General features: G+C 33.8%; 1 protein-coding gene across 1 annotated transcript; it reads right to left on the bottom strand.

The window, feature by feature from the left end:
• Positions 1-1,462: 1,462 nt before the first annotated feature.
• Positions 1,463-18,815, bottom strand: Sgl (sugarless). Its single transcript, XM_026640659.2, has 2 exons — positions 17,142-18,815; positions 1,463-2,009 (listed from the first exon to the last, which is right to left on the bottom strand). The coding sequence occupies exon 1, from the start codon at positions 18,593-18,595 to the stop codon at positions 17,156-17,158; it is 1,440 nt and encodes a 479-aa protein (XP_026496444.1). The 5' UTR covers positions 18,596-18,815; the 3' UTR covers positions 1,463-2,009; positions 17,142-17,155.
• Between the last annotated feature and the right edge of the window lie 2,544 nt (positions 18,816-21,359).

Raw genomic sequence — 21,359 nt, 5'->3', positions numbered from 1 at the left:
TTGCGCGAGATTGCGAACTGTCAAAGTGTTGTGAATCGTAACATACGGCTTGCAATTTAACTAATTATTTTTCGGTATATACCGCGAAATAGTAATTACTGTTAGATAGAGATTGTTAACTATCGAAATATTGTAACATAATTTAGTAAATTATTTTTTGGTAGTTTATAATCTATCCGAATAAATTTCAGTTCAATTATATAAACTCTAACCTAACCCAAATATTATTAATTATCGAAATTATATGTTTTATTGTAAGTTGAATAACCGTTCACAATCTTTCGACAGTTTATATTTGAGCGAGATAGATTATAATCTAACGGTATTTAGAATTTTACGGTGATATATACTAGTACTCGTAGTAATATGTTACCTGTAAACGTAAGCTACAAAAATAATTTATAATATTTTATTTTTGCATACTTAAAGATTGCAAATTGTATTTTTACACACTAAGACGTTTTGTTCGCATGGCAGCAGAGATCCAGAAGGTTGAATTGTAACAAAAATAATCTTTAAAAATCATAGCATCCTTCGACAAAACAACAAAAAATATATCGAATTAGTTATCTGTTAACACGTCACCTTATACAAATGTAATATTTTCGAGACATACATGTAAACATAATTATTAAACGCACAGAATCATTTACGTCAAAATATAATTAATACTCATAAATAAATAATTAGACAGTACTAAATGTTGCCATATCCGACGTGTTTGTGTTTTTCATTCGAATAAAAGAATACTTAATGAATTATACGTAATGCATAGATTCAATTTTTTATTTGAGACATTACAAACGCATTTATACAAATCGACCAGTATTTAATGAAAACTGATATAAAACCGAACAAACAACCTCGTACGAATATTAAATATACATAAAATCGATTGTCTGACTGTCAACGCTAAAGCGAAATCTATTCAACCTAAAAACTTGAAATTAAGAACATTAGTATTTAGTTAGAAATACCAAAAATTTTTTGGAAAAACCATCTTGGAGTTAACTCCCCTGGTCATACAGCAGAACTGTTGTGTTCCGATTCGAAGTGTGAGTGAGCCAGTGTACACCAACAGGCACAAGGAACAGAGAATGGGGCACACAGTGACAAGTTAAATTAACATATTCGTTTTTTTATTAATTGCTCCAGTTGAAATTCTTATACGGGTTATCTTTTATTAATGAATATATTAACCTTTTACGATATAAATAAAAAATAAATAAATATTGATACAATTAAACAAAGGTCAATTAAAAAAATGACAATTTTAATAATGACTTCTAATTGATATCAAAGTTATTCTTTTGATGGACGAGAAATAGGAAGGCTGGCTCATAAAATATACGTATAAAAATGTATGATATACATTAACATAAATTCATCAATTCAAAACCAACATCATCCTACCCTGTGTCAGGGACTCACCCTATCTCCCATAACAAGTTACATGTTTGTCAATTTTGTTCTAGGTGTGGATGAAACTCTTCAACAGTTCAACGAGGTAGGATTAGATACTGTATACCGTTGAGTCACAGATAACATATACGTTTTAAAGCATTGGTTATTTGAAAACGAAATTGTGCGTGTTCTAAATTCAAAAATACGTTTCCATTAAAAACCGGTCAAGAGTATTTAAATACAGAGTAGTTAAACTATATATCATACAGATAATATTAGCTATCATTAAAATAAACTATAAAAAATAAAATTTCTTAAAATGTTTAGGCTAGCGATACAATTATTACTATATTTGTCCGATAAAAATATTAAACGATTTTGACAATTTAAAAATAGCTCAAACGTTCTATAAATCCAAGAAATAAAAAAAAATAAACATCTCTAGCAAAGGCACAAAGAATTATGCCAAAATAAAAACCACATCAATATTATCCGTCGTTTCGTTAACGTCACAGAATAAAAAGAATTGGTTGAGCTATTTTTTTTTTACCTTATATATCGAAGTCCATAGTTAATATAGTTGATTGTATACTGAGTTTTCGTATCTGAAACAAAAAAAAAAAAGCATAAAAATTTTACTTGTATATCTTAATGTACTTTTTTAGGTCTGTGTACAAACAAAAAGGAAAAAAAACCTGCCTTGCTTACTATTAATATCCCATCGCTGGGCAAATGATACTCTTCTATAAAAGATTTGGAGCTTAAATTAAGCTTAACGCTGGTGAATATGTACTACCAATCAAGACAGGTGACTTTCCTCACGATGTTTTCCTAGACCGCCGAGCACACAAAGATCACTGTTGTGACCACAAAACCCAAATAAACAACATTTGACATCGAATTTATTCATTTTATACGAGTATCTCCATAAATCCCGTGACGTTCGTTAACGTTCGATCAAGCGAGCGTCCGGACTTTAACTAAGGCGTTCACTTCATTGGTATTTATATATAATCACAAAAATCTTTATATTTTTTCTTTTTTCATTTACCTTGTATTTAATTCACTACCTGCGACGTGACGTACGTATTGACTGGCGACCACAGAACGCCAGCGTTGAAACTAATTTTACAATGATTACAACATAAGTCGAGTGGTTTACCAATTTGGGCATCACATTTTGTGTCTTTTGTTATTTTGTATGTATATATTTCTATGATCTGTAAAATGTGTATGTCCAAATAAAGATTTCTTTGATTTTGATTTGATTTTGAATTTACGTCTTCATTAGTTCGAGGTTGAATAATCCACGATACTCAGAGATTTGGCGTGTTGAGCAAAACAGAGTTCACTTGTAGTGGTAAAAAGAAGGCTCCCTACACAATAAAAAAAAAAAATACAATTATTGCTAAATTGGATCCCGTCGCATACCTTTGTAGTTCTAATACCTCGAGAGATTGCCGCAATCAGTTTATCAGCCATAGATAACAATTACATTTGTAATAACACAGATTTACATTTTACGCCGAATTTAAACTTAAATTATTAGATTAAAGATAAACATCGCCTAGATTAACGTGTTCCATGCGATTCGATAATAGATCTACTTTATTAAACACTGGATTAAAACCCGACTCCGCTCCGTAAAATAAGAGCAATCATCCGTGATCGGAATACGAGAATGACTGAATACGGAAACTTGTGTGTTCGTATTCAGTCATTGTCGTATTTCCTTTTTTTTTTTTTAATATATTGGACAACATCACATACATTACTCTGATGCCAATGTAAGTAGCTAAAGCACTCGTGTTTTGGAATATCAGAAGTAACTACGGCACCGCAAACACCCAGACCCAAGACAACATAGAAAACTAATTAACTTTTTCTACATCGACTCGGACCTCGGAGTGGCGTACCCATGAAAACCGGTGTACACACTCCTCGACCACGGAGGTCATATAATATACGATTATCAGGGCCGGATCTACCATATGGCTTTTTGGGCTTCAGCCCGGGCCCCGTGGATTCAAGGGGGCCCCAGCTAAGTCAAGTCAAAGTCGAAAATAGACGATAATACGAAATATTCCATAACTTTATTAAACTAAACAGATCGTATGGTTTGCAGCGCTGCGAGTCCTGCAATTAACCAAACCCGTTAAATTAATTTGATTCAAGTCTCCGTTCAGATGTCTTAGGGGCCCACCCCTAAGTAGTGTTAGCCCAAGACCCCCTAAACTTACGGTCCGGCCCTGATGATTAGAATATTTAAATAAACAGATCTCTCCGACAAATACAATGGTGTTCGTGACTAAACGATCTGTCAAAAGTTCACATAAAACTCAAGACTTCCAGGCAGGATTCAGCTTATCATATATTCTACCGCCAAACAGCAGTACTCAGTATTGTTGTGTTCCGGTTTGAAGGGTGAGTGAGCCAGTGTAATCACAGGCACAAGGGACATAAAATCTTAGTTCCCAAGATTGGTGGCGCATCGGTGATGTAAGGAGTGGTTAATATTTCTTACAGCGCTGTCTATGGGCGGTGGTGACCACTTACCATCAGATGGCCCATATGCTCGTCCGCCATCCAATGCCATAAAAAACACACACACGTTGTCAATGGAATGATTGCAATGATTGCAATTATTGTATAAAACAATTGTTGACAACATAGGATTGTTCTCGACATTGCTGTTCTATCCAATCGAAATAAACTTCACTAGCTAACTGACCCAACTTCGCACGGGTAGAAAAGGATCTACATAAAAGATTTATTTTAACTAGTCGTCCTGCTTTGCTCTCGTTTTAAGGATTGATTGTGTTACGTATAAAGAGCAACCTATCTCCTTCCTAGAGGTTCGAGTCTATTTCGTAATTAATTTCATCAATTTTGGCTTAGTTGTTTGTCCGTGAAAGCGTAACAGCCTGACTGCTTATTGATTGATTCGCTGTTTATTGACGAAAACCGCATCAAAATCCGTTCAATCAAAAAGATCGAAACGCACAGACGGGAAACGACTTCGTTTTACGCTATATAATAATCCTTATTTTAACATAATATTAAAATTTTACAAACAGACGAAGTTATATCTAATCTAAATCTACGTTATGACGTCGAGAACATAAAAATATTGAATTAAACATGAAAAATACATCTGTTAACTAATGTTATTATCGTCGACGAATCGTTATCGACGGAAACGTTTTTTTTTTTTTCTATTTACTTTACAACTTCCACGGGCACAGTCGCTTGTGCCTTTTTTTACATTTAATTTTTATAAATTGTGGCGTTATTTTATATTTTTACTGAACATCAGCAGATCTTCGCCGGACTTCGAATTTGTCGTCTTCTTGGAAGACGTGGCCCACACTGACATTTTTTTTTTTTCAGTTTAAAATAATATATAAATAGTCCATAATAAATAATATATAATATATAAAAATACTGTATATGGTGATTTTTTTTTTCATCCTAATTACTGCAATCCAGCGGGCCTTGCTCCGTGCTCGATCACAGAGAGCACAGCCTCGGCGACTCTGATGTCGCGTTTATGTATAGATATCTTAAGGCTGTGCTCTAGGATGGTCCGACGGAAACGTTTCAAGTCGCTACACTAATAACTCATTTATGAATATCGAACATATTTATATATGAGATATTTGAATGCCAATGGAAATTAGTCGTTTCATGTAAAGTGACCACTACACATAGACTTTGGAACTGTAAGAAATATTGATCATTGCCCACCAATATTCGGAACTATAGTATATTCCAATCGATGTAGGAATAAAGATAAACAAACCTTAGATTTACGTATTCCATGCGATTCGATAATAACTCAGCTATATTGTGCACTACAAAGAGTTTATGATTAATATATCTCTATTTATAATACGACACTATTACACTTAACTACTTATATCCACTTTAATTTTACTTCCAAAATTCCGATGACAGTTTCGTCGACGTGCATTTTTTCGCAAACCCACAGTGAATATCATAGATTAATCGAGCTCTCGACCAATGATATCGCGTCAATTTGCTGTCAAATGTTGTTTATTTGGCTTGTCTCCTCTTATGGTTGGAAAAGAGTATAAGATGTTATGTCCCTTGTGTCTGTAGTTACATTAATTCACCATTCAAACCGAAACACAACAGTACTAAGTGTTGCTGTTTGGCGGTAGAATATCTGATGAGTGGTACCCAACCAGACCACCAATTGATGAAATAATTAATATTATATGAGTCTGTTTGTCCGCTTTAACGTCTTAACAACTTAATCGCACCATGAAACCTTGCAAGCTCGTCGTCAAGATTACAGAAAACGGCGTAAAGTGACCTAACACCTGGAATCCCTCCACACACCCCAGAACTAATTGTACGATAGACTTTTTTACAATCAAAAGCAAAATTTCGATCATAATATACTGTCCAAAAAATATCTGGAGTAATAAATAGTGTGGATAACGTCATAAAATTAATTTGAATCTACCGCCAAATGGCAACACTTAGCGTGTTTCGGTAAATGAAGGCATCAGTGTAACTACAGGCATAGAACATCTTAGTTCCCAAATTTGGTGACGCGTGGCGGTGTACGGATAACCAATTATTAGTTGGCTCTTTTGTCAATAAACCAACCTCATTTCAATATATATACATACACGACAATTGAAAATATGTTGGCCGCAATTTCGAATTGTATATTTCATAGTAAATATATTTATATACGTTGCTAGCAAAACCTGGCAGACTTTTTTGAACGGTTATTCGATGGGCTGACAAAAGTGCAGGCGATAATATGTTAGGTAGCAACCCCAGCCTCCAGCGCGGTGTTATGTTATAGGATATCAATTTAATTATATCACATTAATATAACACATAAATTTATTTTACATTATTATATATACATTTATTATTGCAATTAATTGTCTAATAATTTCTTAAAATTTTATTAATATTATTTTATGTGGCATAATATTTAGGGCATTAATACGTTTATTTAAAAAAAAAAAAGGATTGATCTGTCACGAGAGATAATCACGTTTCTCGAGGGATTGAAAAATATATTTGTTGGAGAATTATTATCAAGCTTCAATTTAATTTGACATCCTGGTCGACTGAAATAACACAATATACGGCTGTGACTGCCCACACACTGAGGCACTCTCTGATCACACAGCCTCACTGACTGGATGGAAAGCCGACACCAAGAGACAGTTGTAAGACGACTTTAAATCGGCCCAACAGCAACATTTAGTATTGTAGTGTTCGATTTGAAGGCTGAGTGAGCCAGCGTAACTACTTCGTTCCCAACATTAGTGCCTATTGGAGTGTTACCTATAATTCAAGTAAAACCTAATAACTTGGCCATCTAACCTAGGCCCTATAGAAGTTCCAGTATGTTACTGAGAAATCCTTGATAGTACCTCAAGTATTTTTTTTTACTTGGTCTCAAAGTCGAGCTTAAAAGCTAGACACTGGGGTGGATAGCTAATAAGAGCTATAATTAAATAAATATGAATTCATATCACAAAACGTCTGCTTAAACGAGATATACTCAAATCTATCGAACGGATTTATGATATGGTTTCCACTAATGAACGGAGTGATCCCTGAAATAAAGCGAATTGTCTGATACTTGTCGAATTTTGAGAACTAAACATTAAAAACCTAGACACGTAGTATCCCCTCTTAGGATCCATGTTTTTCTGACGTTACGCATGTATTTCTGACCTTGACATTATGACGTCAGCTGTCAAATTTGATATTGACATAAAGCCGGTTTCATAATGACAATCCTAAATTGATAATATTTTTTTTTCTATTTCTCTTTAAGGTGATAGTGGATAGTGGTCTGATTTAATCATCCCAATAGATGATCTCTTTTTGTATATTTGAATATAGTACGTATCTGTAAGGCAGATTACTAGCGATCTGAAATGCTAATCATATTTAATTACACCTTGTGTCCACAATGAATATGTTAGACTTTGTGACTTCAAATATATTTTTAATAAATTTTTAATGTACAGACAAAACCGCTGGGACGAACAGGATTAAATTTTACAGAAAAAATCTTTATGGAATGTAGGTAAGCACTAAGAGAGGATTTTATCAAAATTAATCTCGTGAAAAAAAAAATTACTTGCACCTGAAGCTGCCAATAGACAATACAGACAGACACTGTAAGAAATATTCACCGTTTCTCAAACGACAAACGCGACAAGTTTGGTATCTAATTGTAGCCGTCATTATATTCATTTCGAAATGCAGATAAACCGAGAAGGCTTTGAATATGTTGTAGGAGATGCTCAGAAAAGCAACTTGAAATTTTACAATTATATAATTAAAAATAATTTAATTTAGTTTCTTTGCGATAACTCAGCTGTGCGTCGTGATACGAGAATTATGATAAGATGGGGCGAGGAGTCACAAAAATGTACCCGTTCCTTAATATCGTTTTTATAATCATTTCAAAAGATCTACAATATAAAATCCAACCAAGCTTCTTGGTATTAATCTTCAAATTCCCACGCTTTAATTTAAATTTAAAGTTTTTTTTTTATTTAGATATCAATACTGAGGCAACGATCGAATTAATTCAGCGTTATGTAGCGCTTACGTCACGCATACCTAACGGTACCAAATTCGAGTTCATCAAATGTATTCGCGTGAATATAAGCTTAGATATTTATTATCTGTACGAACAAATAATTAGAGATTATTTTTGTCTAACTAAAAAAAAAAACTCATACAGGAAGCTACACCGTGTTTCAAAGGTTTTAGTATATAATATCTACACAGTAGTCGCTTCCTGTCTGTACGTAGATCTCTTAAACCACGCAACGTATTGGATACGGTTCCCATCAATAAACAGAGTCATTCAGAAAGGTTCATAGACATATTATAGCAGAGAATAGCCGAGAATTTCTACTCTCCTTAACCGGAAGAAACCAATAATATTTATTTTTAAGTTTGATCTTTAATCTGAAAGACTTAGACTCTTTGATCTTAACTTGGTGGTAGGGCTTTGTGCAAGCCCGTCTGGGTAGGTACCACCCACTCATCAGATATTCTACCGCCAAACAACAGTACTCAGTATTGCTGTATTCCGGTTTGAAGAATGAGTGAGCCAGTGTAGATACACAAGGGACGCAACATCTTAGTTCCCAAGGTTGGTGGTGCATTGGTGACGTAGGGAATGGTTAATATTACTTACAGCGCCATTGTCTATGGGCGGTGGTTACCAATTAGCATCAGGTGGCCCATTTGCTCGTCCGCCTACCGACATCATAATCAAATATAAATATATATATATATATATATATATATAAATATATATATATATATATATATATATATATACCTACCTAGAAGCTAGTATTATTATAGAAGTAATTGCGCTTCAGATTCACTCGCTTTAATATTTAAATATGATGACAAACTTTAATATCGTGTTCGTGAAAAGACTAAACACTGTCGGGCATCTAAATTATCCGCAGTAAAGATAGTCTCCCTAAATCACCCCTCTTTCTTATAAGTATTTTTATAGCCGGTTCTAGCCCGTATAGAATCTACACCGAACAGGTGGTAAGCTTTACTTTTAATACAGTTCTGTACAATGATGATTCAAAATTGTTTGTAAAAAATAGAATAAAGTATATTTCGAATAATTGATCGTCCTTTTATATATATAATTAAAGTTAAAAAAAAATCGATAATAATTAATTTAATAACGCACGTCTGGACACACCCTAACATCACGTATACCTGCGCGCGCGCAGGAAACAATAACACCAAGGCCGACGGTTCACCTTGTCGTGATCGTCTGATGCATTTATGATGTTTGATTAATTAATTGATCGTAATAATTATTATTTTATTAAACCGGCCTTCGTTTCGAAAGTCACGGATTATTGACACGAACCTACAACGAAATTCAACATACTAGTTCCCCTCTCTGATTTCATACGTGTGAACATCATACATAGTATTCACCACCGCCCATAAACATTGACGCTGTTAAGAAATAATAATCGAGATGGCCCAGTGGTTAGAACGCGTGCATCTTAACCGATGATTTCGGGTTCAAACCCAGGCAGGCACCACTGAATTTTCATGTGCTTAATTTGTGTTTATAATTCATCTCGTGCTCGGCGGTGAAGGAAAACATCGTGAGGAAACCTGCATGTGTCTAATTTCAACGAAATTCTGCCACATGTGTATTCCACCAACCCGCATTGGAGCAGCGTGGTGGAATATGCCCCAAAACCTTCTCCTCAAAGGGAGAGGAGGCCTTTAGCAGCAGTGGGAAATTTACAGGCTGTTAATGTAAAAAATGTAATGTAAAAGAAATAATAATCATTCCTTACAGCGCCAACGCGCCACCAACCTTGGGAGCGATATTGGCATTACTGCCCAATAAAGATTTTTATTTTTTTCAAAAAAAATCATTTCATAGAGAATTTCATCTTTCCTACTCGATTTAAGTTTGTTCTTAAGTTGTAAAAAGACCCTTATTCTACCCGTATGCGAAGCCAGGGCGTGTCGTTAGTTAATCAATAATACCAAAGTTCGTTTAAAAAAAATCTAACTTATATTTATTTTAAGTAACTTTGGAAATTTGAACAAGAAACGTCTTCAAAAGTTTTACGACCACATGCGACCCACACGTGTTGCACAGACGACGTTGGAACACATTAAACGAAGCGGATATTACATCTGTATTAAAAAAAAAAACAAAAAAAAACGCGCCTTTTATTTTCCCGCCGAACTGTTTAATTTTTTCTCACACAACATTATAAGATCGATAATTTTGCGCAAATTAATTTAAATTTACATTCAACGAATTTTCTGGCGCTTTTATAAATAGTATTAAATTATGCAAGCGCTGAAACCGCTTATCGATTAATTTTTTATGTATTTTTTTAAATAGAAAATTCCGATTATTTAATAATTAAATAGATATAAATATATATTAAACCGAATTACTACTCACTGATTAATCAAGAAATCTCCGAATAAAAACACCTACAACCTTGAAATTTGGCAAGTAGGTTCCTTATAGTGTGTAGTACTAAGAACGGATTTTACGAAACTCGACCCCTAAGGGGGGTAAAACGGGGCTTGGAAGTTTATCCTTAAATAACAACCGCAGAAAGGATGGAACTGTACCCTTGCTTGTCAGTCCAGCAGTGGACTAATTACATCGACACTTCCGATTTGCGTTCCAAGACACTCACAGGGTTTAAATAGATAACAATCTCACATAACCTACTTCTCTTCCAGGGAACCGGGTTTTCTTTTTTTAGGGTTTCCACTAAAAATAACATAAAAAATATTACCTACTAGCTGTGCCCGCGACTATGTGCGCTATTGAATTTAACAAAAAAAGTTATTGTGGCCTAAGTTACTCCTTATTACATCAGCTATCTGTCAGTGAAAGTCGCGTCAGAATCGGTCCAGCCGTTCCAGAGATTAGCCGGAACAAACAGACAGACAAATATTGAAAAATATGTTATTTTGGTATATGTACCGTATATACATACATATGTCTTTAGCAAATAACGGTTTACGTGTGTTCAGCATTTGGAGGTATTGCCCATAATCGCCACGCTGGGCAGGCGGGCTGACGATCGCAGGACGCAGCTTCTCGCAGAAGAAAAGTAAGAAAGACAACAGTGGCATGCAAGTGGAGAAGCCTATGACCAGCAGTGGACGAATATGGGCTGATGATGATGATGAGGATAAAAAAGCGGTTATTTTAATACTACAAACAGACACTCCATTTATTTTATGTATTAGATAAATGACTCGCTGTTGAGCTAAAGTCTCCCCCTTTGAGAAGCTCTCGATCTCAATGCGGAACTAGATTATTAATCATTAAGCGAGTAGTTAATTAAATCGAGATGCGTTATAAAATTAAATAATCGTGATCTCCAGTGAATAAACCGATGATGAGATTATTATCACGTGTTTACTTACACTGATGACATTTAGTAATTTGTCTGTTTGTTGGGGGGGGGGGGGGTTACTATACGATAATAAAGATCTAATTAAAAAAGAACCCTGATAGAAAGCTACATTAACGGAGGATGACATGGACGGGTCGCTTGTATTTTATAATACTATTAAACGCTCGCGGTTGCCCCGCGCCTGAGGAGGGGTGGGGGCTTGTGCGTTATGAGTTTGGTACATTATTGGCGAGACAAAAAGTAGCCAGTGATGCCACATACGTTAAACTCATAACATCTCTTTATGTAAATTTTACTATCCGTAAGCAAAACGTATCGTTTCTTAGATATCATTGAATCACTAAATATAATTTGCCATTAAAAAACAACGAGAATTCGTAACAGAAAGCTAAAAACATATTTTATCGTAACGTTATCCTTCTGCTTCTTAATACTCAGAATACAACCCCCCTCCCCCTCCTGACCCTGAGACCGTTTCCTGTTGTGACTCAAGCAACATAATCAGTTAGACGCTTTGATTTCCCGCGATAGAATTTAATTTTATATTAGTGTAATCATATATTTTTACAATCACAGTAAAACCGAACTTTATTGAGTTTAAATTTTATTATAGCAATTAACGTAAAAATATACAATACCAGCTGAACATGCGGCTTTGTCCGGGCGAATTTATAAAACTACCTACAACACACAAACCGACCCATTTTGCCCTCTCAGGGGGTGAATTAAAAATTATATCCTTCCCGGCACTCAAACTATCCGATATAAGAAATTTCATCTAAATCGGTTAAGCAGCTTAAGCGTGAAGTAGTACGACACAATTTAAATGTAACATCGACAGATAAAAAAGAAAAAAAAAATCAATCGTCGATTTGGCATTACGAATTAATACCTTTGCGTAAAGATCATTATCGCATAAGAAACAAATAAATATTAATGATTTTGAAGTCACTTAATTCGGATGTGATCGGTTTTAAGAATTTCGCCGACTATAACAGACTTTCGCAACATCAATACATAAAATAAAACAAAGTCGCTTCCCGCTGTCTGTCTGTCCCCGTGTATGCTTAGAGCTTTAAAATTACGCAACGGATTTTGATGCGGTTTTATTTATAGATAGAGTGATTCAAGTGGAAGGTTTATACGTATAATACACGCACAATATAGTAGAGAAACACTGATAATTTACAGGTTTCTAATGTGATGTCGTAAATAAATACCTTTTTTCCGTTGCAAACGCTGGCTGAACCCTACGAGATAGATCAAAATGATGTTCTACAATATTGTACACCTTAAAAAGGTCTACAAAAAAGTCCGCAATGGTATATGTCTATCTCAAAGGGATAACCCACAATAACCATTTTTTATCCTTCACTTTTACGAGAAATAATGTCTTGTTTACGAAGCGATTTCAAGCAATACAGCATTAACCCTTATCCAATTAAGTACCTTAAACACATCGTGCATGTGCAAATGAATGACGTTAGGGTTTGTATTGTCTAATGACAGAAAAAAGCTGTGACCGTTGTATATAAAGACATTCTGTAGGATATTTGGTATCAGCATTGCACACGAGTGAAGCTGGGGCGGGTCGCTAGTTAATAATATTAGTATAGACACATAACTACTACTACTAGGCAATCAGCGTTGAGACTAATATCCTTGGTATTCTATATTCGTTTTAGCTTCTCAGAGCTGTTCTCAGAGCTGTTCTCAGTGCTATTCTCTAAGGGAGTCGCCAACTAAACAATCCTATCGGATTTCGCTACAGAAACTTTAAAAAACTTATACGATTTAAAACGTGTCAATTTTATTATTTAAACGTTTAAAAAATAAAATAATATTTACTTAAATGTTGATTTAATTTTAATGTCAATAATGACATCATACTGTGTACATTTTTTTTATTTCATTTTTACCACTAAAAAAAGTATTACATACATACAGCCATGTCGATTGGAATTCATTATTCCTTAACGATAGATTACGCTTAAATTAAGCAAATTGTAAAAATCTCATTTTAAATTGTAAGTTTGGACCCACTCCAATGCTGGTAGATTTTCATATGATACATGGTGTCTTCCATTAACACAAATTCAGCACACGAATACACGTTCAGTTTAAACACGCAATCTTCGTTAAAATTTATTGTCTAGTGTAGTCACTGGGCTGTCTCGGCTTTTATGCCAATTATACGAGGCCAGATTAATTAAGAACATCACAAAATATCTTACGATGAGATGGCTGACAAATTGCTAGTGTGAAATGCACCTGTTGATAAAGCCAAACAGTATGAGATGTCAACACGTGCCCAATTTCCTCGTCTGCCTTCCAAATATAAAATTAAAAATATTTACTCTGTGTTCAGTGACAATTGCGCCATAGCACAGTATGATAACGACAAAAAAAATATAACAGAGGAAGTCAAATTAATAGGTCATACAAATCATACATAGTAATATTTGATAAGATTTTTATGTTTAGCAGGGAACAATATAATATGTTGTAACTGGAATTATTCGTGCATATTAAACAAAAAAAAATAATTATGCAGATGAAATAGTATGGCAGAATATTTAGCGCTCAAACAACATTTAAAAAAAAACCAAACGAACGAGTCTTACACTAGTCGCATTTGACATCTCACGTTGGTAATAAGCAACATTAACATTAAACCCTTTTAGAAAATGGATCAGTACATCTGACAGCCAACTTTAGCACAGAGCGCTCATTGGTCTAATCAAATAGCGCGCGCTTCCCTGTCATCCTGTACATATATCCGTCCCTTTTCAATCACTCCCACGAAGTGAGAAAAAAGATGTTACACAACAAAAAATCAAATCAAACTTTATATGACATTAATTCAAAATTATATGATAATCTGTGCTACGATAATCGCGACACAAATTTTAAAAAAATGTGTATGATAAAGAAGTGAGGACGATTCGTTGATTTTGATTTAAGATATCTTGTACAATATAACAGGTGAAGAAAATAAAAAACACAATTCAGTGATGACGTCGTCCTGACCTAAAATAAACAACCTGACAAACACAGGTGCACTCTCTATTCCCTAGCTCATAAACCGATGGAACGACAAATCCGACGCGACCGGAAAGAATTCAGACGCAGGTCCAACGGTTTTACGTGCTCTCCCAGGCACAGGCTTTAATGAGAATTATTGGACAGATAAAAAAACAACATGTTTTTTATCAGGATCTGTGGCTACTGGACCTACGATTCAGTTCAGTACAATTTATCAAATGATTTTAGTTTTTATATTTGGTTGTGTAGCTGTAGACGAGCTTTAGAAAAATAAAATGTTGAAATTAATTTCGGCTTAATTTCCGACCACACGGCAGACGCTCATATTTATACAGTTTACATATATACTTAAATAATGTTTTTTTTTAGCTGGCTGTATGCAAAATTATCTACATTCCAATCTGATGGTATATTAACTTTTAACCTTGTTAAATGCAGATTAAAAATTATTTAAAGCACTAATATGAATAAAGTATATTTAGATTATAATTTTCCATACTGTTAAACATTCATACGAAACTTGTATAACATATATATTTAAATCTTTAAGTGAAAATTACTTTTAAAATGCCAAGGACTTTATATTTTTATAATAATCCAAGTAAATTAAAAAATTTTTGAAACTTAACGAGGTGTATTGTTTTTGTATTTTTTACTATGCATGTCTTTTGCTATAAATAGTTCACCGATATTATGTTTAACGGATAAAAGTGTAAACAATGAAATCATAATACATTTATATACTACTAGCGACCCGCCCCGGCTTCGCACGGCTACAATGCTGAAACAAAATATACTACAGAATATCTTTGCTGATACAAAATATACAACGTTCACAGTTTTTCAGTCATTAGACAAACAAACCGCTATGTCGCTGCGTTTTAAATCTGTAATATCTTCGAAAATATTCAAATAAATTACATGCTTTAAAGGGTAATATTGATCTTTGTTAAATACACAACGTATTTAAGGTACTTAATTGGATAAGTATTAATGCTGTATTCCTTAAAATCGCTTCGAAAATAAGCTTCATTATTTCACGTACAAAGTAAAGGATAAAAAATGGTTATCGCGGGTTATCCCTATGAAAAAGACATATACCAATGCGGACTTTTGTGAAAACCTTTAAAAGGTGTACAATACTGTAGTACATTATTTTGATCTATCTCGTAGTGTTCAGCTAGTGATTGCAATGTAAGCACAAAAAAAAATGTGTTTATTAACGAAATCACTTTAGAAACCTCTAAAATTATCAGTGTTTCTCTACTATATTGTGCATGTATTATAATAATAATCATGTCTCTTGAATTAATATATCTATAAAAAAAACCGCATCAAAATCCGTTGTATAATTTTAAAGATCTAAGCATACACAGGGACAGACAGCGGTAGCGACTTTGTTTTATACTATTTAGTGATATAGTACATACAGAGTGAATAAAGAGTATGAAACATTACTTAGGTATATCACATTCCAAAGCACTAATTATTTTAAGCTAATTTATATATATATATATATGTATATATATTTTCGTACTATGTCTCCTATATATATAATATATTCAATTAAATTTTCTTAACATAAATAACTTCGTAGCTCTTGAATAATACTACATAAGTTTTAAGGATTTTCTAAAAGGCATCTATCAAGTTTCAAGTCATTGATTTAACATAGAAAAAAAATCTTTTGCATATAACTTAATATATAATACAAAAAACAGGCTCATATGGTTTATATAATATTGACCTTTCTGGACCAGTGGCAACAGTTCACGTCCAGTAGTGTCAGTTGGACGAGGCCTTTGCAAAGAGGTACACACTAACACAGATATCTTATCACTCCACTAAGTTCTTTTCTGTTAATAAAGTCTATTTAATATAACATTGTAGTAATCATATTAACTTATCATGAATTTCAGAGTATATAACATATTTAATAAATTGTAGTCATTAAATTTGACCTTTAATATTAAAATTAATTGATTTTAAATACTCGTATTAAATTGTTTTGATTGAATAAATGATGTAAATATTTGCTAGTAAAATGTAAATGAATGAATAACATTTTAATCAAATAATTATAGATTGTAACAAAAAATATATAATACAGTTTTTGAATGACTAATTTTCAGTGAAAATTCTTTACAAGGAACAATTTAAGGGAAAGTTTTGTCTTGTATACGAGTGACATACAAAACGGCTATATTACGTTGAGTAGCTACGTTATGGTCATAACTTAAATTAAAGACAATTTGGTAAGAAACATTGATTACACCTTACATAGTTAAATTTCTATCATATTATGGAAACTACAATGTTGCCTTGATGCTTGTAATTATACTAAATGAATCATCTTTCTAAATACAGCTGAGTTACGTTGTTTAACTGTAAAATGACTGATGGATAAATTGTACATGCCTAGAACGCTCTAAACCCAATACAAATCTAGAATATTTATGAGATAAACTATATATATTATACTAGTATTCAATACAAACTTTATAAGGGTTAAGTAAAGATTTTTCTCTAAGTTTTTTAAGCCTGTGAATGATTATATAGTTTTCCCATGAAAGATCAAAATATTAAAAATTAATCAAGGTGTTCTTAACACAATTTTCAATGATAGTTAAGAACAATCAAGGCGACCAATTTTAAGGAAATATAACGAACATATTAGCTGGATATTTTAAAATAAATATTAAAGTAAAGTTTACTTACAGTGAGTTTAACACCTAGGGCATCGTTTGGCTGCCTTGTGCTCTTATGCTACTCGTCCTCGACAATCTCTTCCCAATTGTCTGCACATGGAAACCAATATTCAACAATGCTTCGTGATCCAAAATTTTACGACCATCGAATATGTAAGCGGGCTTCATCATAACTTCATATATTTTCTTATAGTCTAGAGATTTAAATTCATCCCATTCTGTGCATAATACGATCGCATGGGCCCCTGATACAGCTGAATATGCCGAATCATGAATTTCAATATTCTTACGAACTAATTCTGGTTCATTTGTGACTTGTGGATGGAGTAACTCGTAGTATATTTGATCATGTTCTACTTTTGGGTCGTAGATATGTAATTTCGCCCCTTCGTCTAGTAAAGTTGTTGATACATAAATGGCTGGGGATTCTCGTGTGTCTCCAGTATTTTTTTTGAACGAAAATCCAAGTACTGCAATTTTTTTGTCAGCTACTGTGTTAAATAATGACTCGATAACTTTACGAGTGAATCTTGTTTTCTGATAATCATTTAAGTTGACGACTTGCTGCCAATATGCAGCTACTTCTGGTAAATTAAGACATTCTGATAAGTAGATGAGATTAAGAATATCCTTCTGGAAGCAGCTGCCTCCAAAACCGATGGATGCTTCAAGGAATTTAGGGCCAATACGAGAATCTCTACCTACAGCTCTAGCTACTTCAGACACATCAGCACCTGTAGCCTCACAGACAGCAGATAATGAATTAATACTGGAGATTCTTTGAGCTAAAAAGGCGTTAGCAGCCAGCTTAGACAACTCTGAACTCCAGGTATTGGTTGTTAGGATGTTTTTTGCTGGAATCCAGTGTTCATATACCCAGCAGAGAGCCTGTACAGCTTTTTGGCCCTCAGGTGTGTCTTCACCGCCAATAAGCACCCTCTCAGCTTCAACGAGATCCACAATAGCTGTACCCTCAGCCAAAAATTCAGGATTTGACAATATCTGATACTCGACACCGGGCTTCGTGTTAGCGCGTAATATTTTCATGATAATTTCAGCCGCTTTCACTGGTACGGTACTTTTTTCTACAACGATTTTGTTACTCGTAGCGATGTCTGCGATCATACGGGCAGCGCCCTCGATATATTTAAGATCAGCAGCTCTGCCTTTGCCATTGCCGATCGTTTTAGTCGGCGTATTCACTGAGATGAAAATTAAATCGGCCTCCACGATACTAGTTTCAATGTCGGTTGAGAAAAATAGATTCCTACCTCGACATTGCTTGACAACATCATCTAAACCGGGCTCGTAGATCGGCAATTTATCGGAGTTCCACTGATTTATTCTCTCTACGCTTTTGTCGCAAACAGTCACTTTAATATTAGGGCATTTTAACGCAATCACACTGCACGTAGGACCGCCGACGTAGCCAGCACCGAGACAGCAAATTTTTTGTATAACCATTTTTAAATTTTTATCTAAAACGTCCTTAATTGATTTAAACGAACAGAGCTGTGATTTTGTAATTCGAGCTGTACTTATTGACACGCTATTCACTCTGCCGGAGCCTCGAGGCTAATAACGGGCAAAACGGCTATGCAATCATTTTATTGTGAAGTTGAAAACCAGAACTTCTTCGTATGCAACAAGCCACATTCTCTCTGATGTCAATGACATTTGGACTGTAGTTTAGTGTAGTACGTTGCACGATACTATTGAACCTAGTGATGTGCTATTCAATTGTGATTCATATTTAATTCAGTGAATTAATCTTTGAATTATTGCAGTGAATGTTATTGTGAAATGTTTTATAATGCTAATTGATAAACATAAAGTGAAATTTAATGTTTGTAATAATTTCGTTTTATCTTTTCAACTGTACAAAACACACTATACGTATTGTTCCAATTTCGTTTCATGTCTATTGGCAGCATTGGTTCAATTTATGATTTAGAATGGCGGCAAAATTTGACGAATGATATAATATCCTGGTGAATAGTGATAATTATTTATATATATTAATTATAACACGTAATGACTACAAAAAGTAAATAGGATTTATTGACTTTCACAGATACTTTAACATTTTCGAAGGAAACTATCTAAAGTTTATTTTAGTAATCAGTGACTTTCACATACAATATATTAAATTGATTGTATAATAGTAAACTGTATGTAATGTAATTCTGGCAAAGAGTTGTTAAATATTACATTAAATACATACAAGTAATATTATTGGTAGCTTCACATAATATAGCATGTTAAATGTCGAAGATGTTTGTATAAGTATTTTCTCAAAAGTGCTTGTAAAAGTCTGCTCGAATAAAGTATTTTGATTTTGATTTTTATTAATTAATTTTCACGTTTGTGACAAATTTTACAGTTAATTTCATATTTAATAAAAATTCAAATAGTTTGTTATACGCACTGTAATACGTAATAAACATACTTTGATTTTGAAACACGATGTGGTTATTTCTTATAATTAATTTTAATGTACGATTTTCATCGATAATCGACTGGGTTAAGTATTGACATGTACGGTACATCTCTATCAATAGTTTTACCATTGCTAATGCTTCTACAAATTATAAAGTCAAAAAACGTTACGCTAACCGTAACACGATTTACAATTTTCGTTACATCGATTAACGTAAGCCATACAAGTACAGGTTTAATAAAAAACATTTTTTACATATTTTATATAATGATTACTTGTAGTGTTAACGTTTAGTCAATAGGCTATTTGACAATGCGAAAAATAAAGTGTCAATTATTGTAATCAGTATAAATTATGAGTTTAAAAATGGTTATTTATCAACGAAAGTTGGAAATAATAATTAATTTATTCAAAAATCCAATCTTTTAAACGTTTGTCATGTGACACAAAACGCTCCAGATTGGTCATTGGACAGAGTATGTAGGTAAAGTACACATAAATTTAAATATATCCTGCCTAGAAATCAACAAATACTAAGTCCACGCTTTGTTATCTTAAATATAATCTTGTATTATAATTGGTGGTAGGGCTTTGTGCAAGCCCCTCTGGGTAGGTACCACCCACCCATCAGATATTCTACCGCCAAACATCAGTAATCAGTATTGTTGAGTTCCGGTTTGAAGGGTGAGTGAGCCAGTGTAATTACAGGCACAAGGGACGTAACATTTTAGTTCCCAAGGTTCGTGGTGCATCGGTGATGTAAGGAATGGTTAATATTTCTTACAGCGCTATTGTCTATGAGCGGTGGTGACTTAATATCAGGTGGCCCATATGCTCATGCGCCAACATACGCATTAAAAATATATATTGAAGAATAACAAATATATATAGACCCGTTCTGACAGAGCCATCTTAAGCTATTCTGGGGCCCTTGGGCACACATGATTTTGGGGCCCCTTTGCTAGATATTTACTAAAATTAAATATCAGGCAAAATATTTAACAAATAAAAACTATCTCGTGTTCATATTCACGAATTAGTTAGACTTAGTTTCGCCGTCGGACATCGCGTCAGAATTCCAATTTTTCAATTCGTATTACCTAGATGTCCGAAAATCCGCAACAGCGCGATTTTTAAGGCACACTCTGCCTCGTACAACTATTTCGTAGGACCATCTTTCGTCGGCGGGTTTTCCGAACCGATACGTCTTGTGAAACTCAAAGAATAGCCTACACAGGCTCGTCGGTTTGAGATAAATATTGTTATTAACTATGCCATCCATCCATACATGTGTTACCAATCTTAGAACTATTCAATTTGAAGATTTCATGGCTCTTGTGTATTCGCGTACAGTAGCTCACTCGTACCCTAAACTGGCAGTCAAAAAAAAAAACTTTAATATTGCTGGGTGGGTAACCATCCAGACGGACTTGGATTAAGCCCAAGTGCAAGTAAAATCTAGAAATTAAAGATAAGCTACAAGGTAATAATTTTTTTTAATGTATTGTATTTTGTCTAAATCACAGAAATTCGTGTATGTGAGTTCGTGAGCGATCTTGACATCAAGGTTAAAGGTCAGTCTTTTTAGTATCTGGTTTCCTGTGCTTTTAATTTAATGTTTTTTTTTAAACATTGTTGAATATGAAATTACAAAATTATTACTAGGAAATATTTCATATAATTAACCAATCTTGTTGTGCAGAATGGGGAGCATGGTTAATTATGTTATATAAATATTGAACAACATCACATACATTACTCTGACCCCAATGTAAGTAGCTAAAGCAC

This window comes from Vanessa tameamea, chromosome 29 (genome assembly GCF_037043105.1).
Source record: "Vanessa tameamea isolate UH-Manoa-2023 chromosome 29, ilVanTame1 primary haplotype, whole genome shotgun sequence".
Classification (NCBI taxonomy): Eukaryota; Metazoa; Arthropoda; class Insecta; order Lepidoptera; family Nymphalidae; genus Vanessa; species Vanessa tameamea.
The sequence above is the reverse complement of the archived record's forward strand: the minus strand, read 5'-3'. Positions and strand labels throughout refer to the sequence as shown.

Bases quoted from the DNA above. Each gene is read 5' to 3' on its own strand.
- Sgl (XM_026640659.2), bottom strand. From the start codon at position 18,595: ATGGTTATACAAAAAATTTGCTGTCTCGGTGCTGGCTACGTCGGCGGT.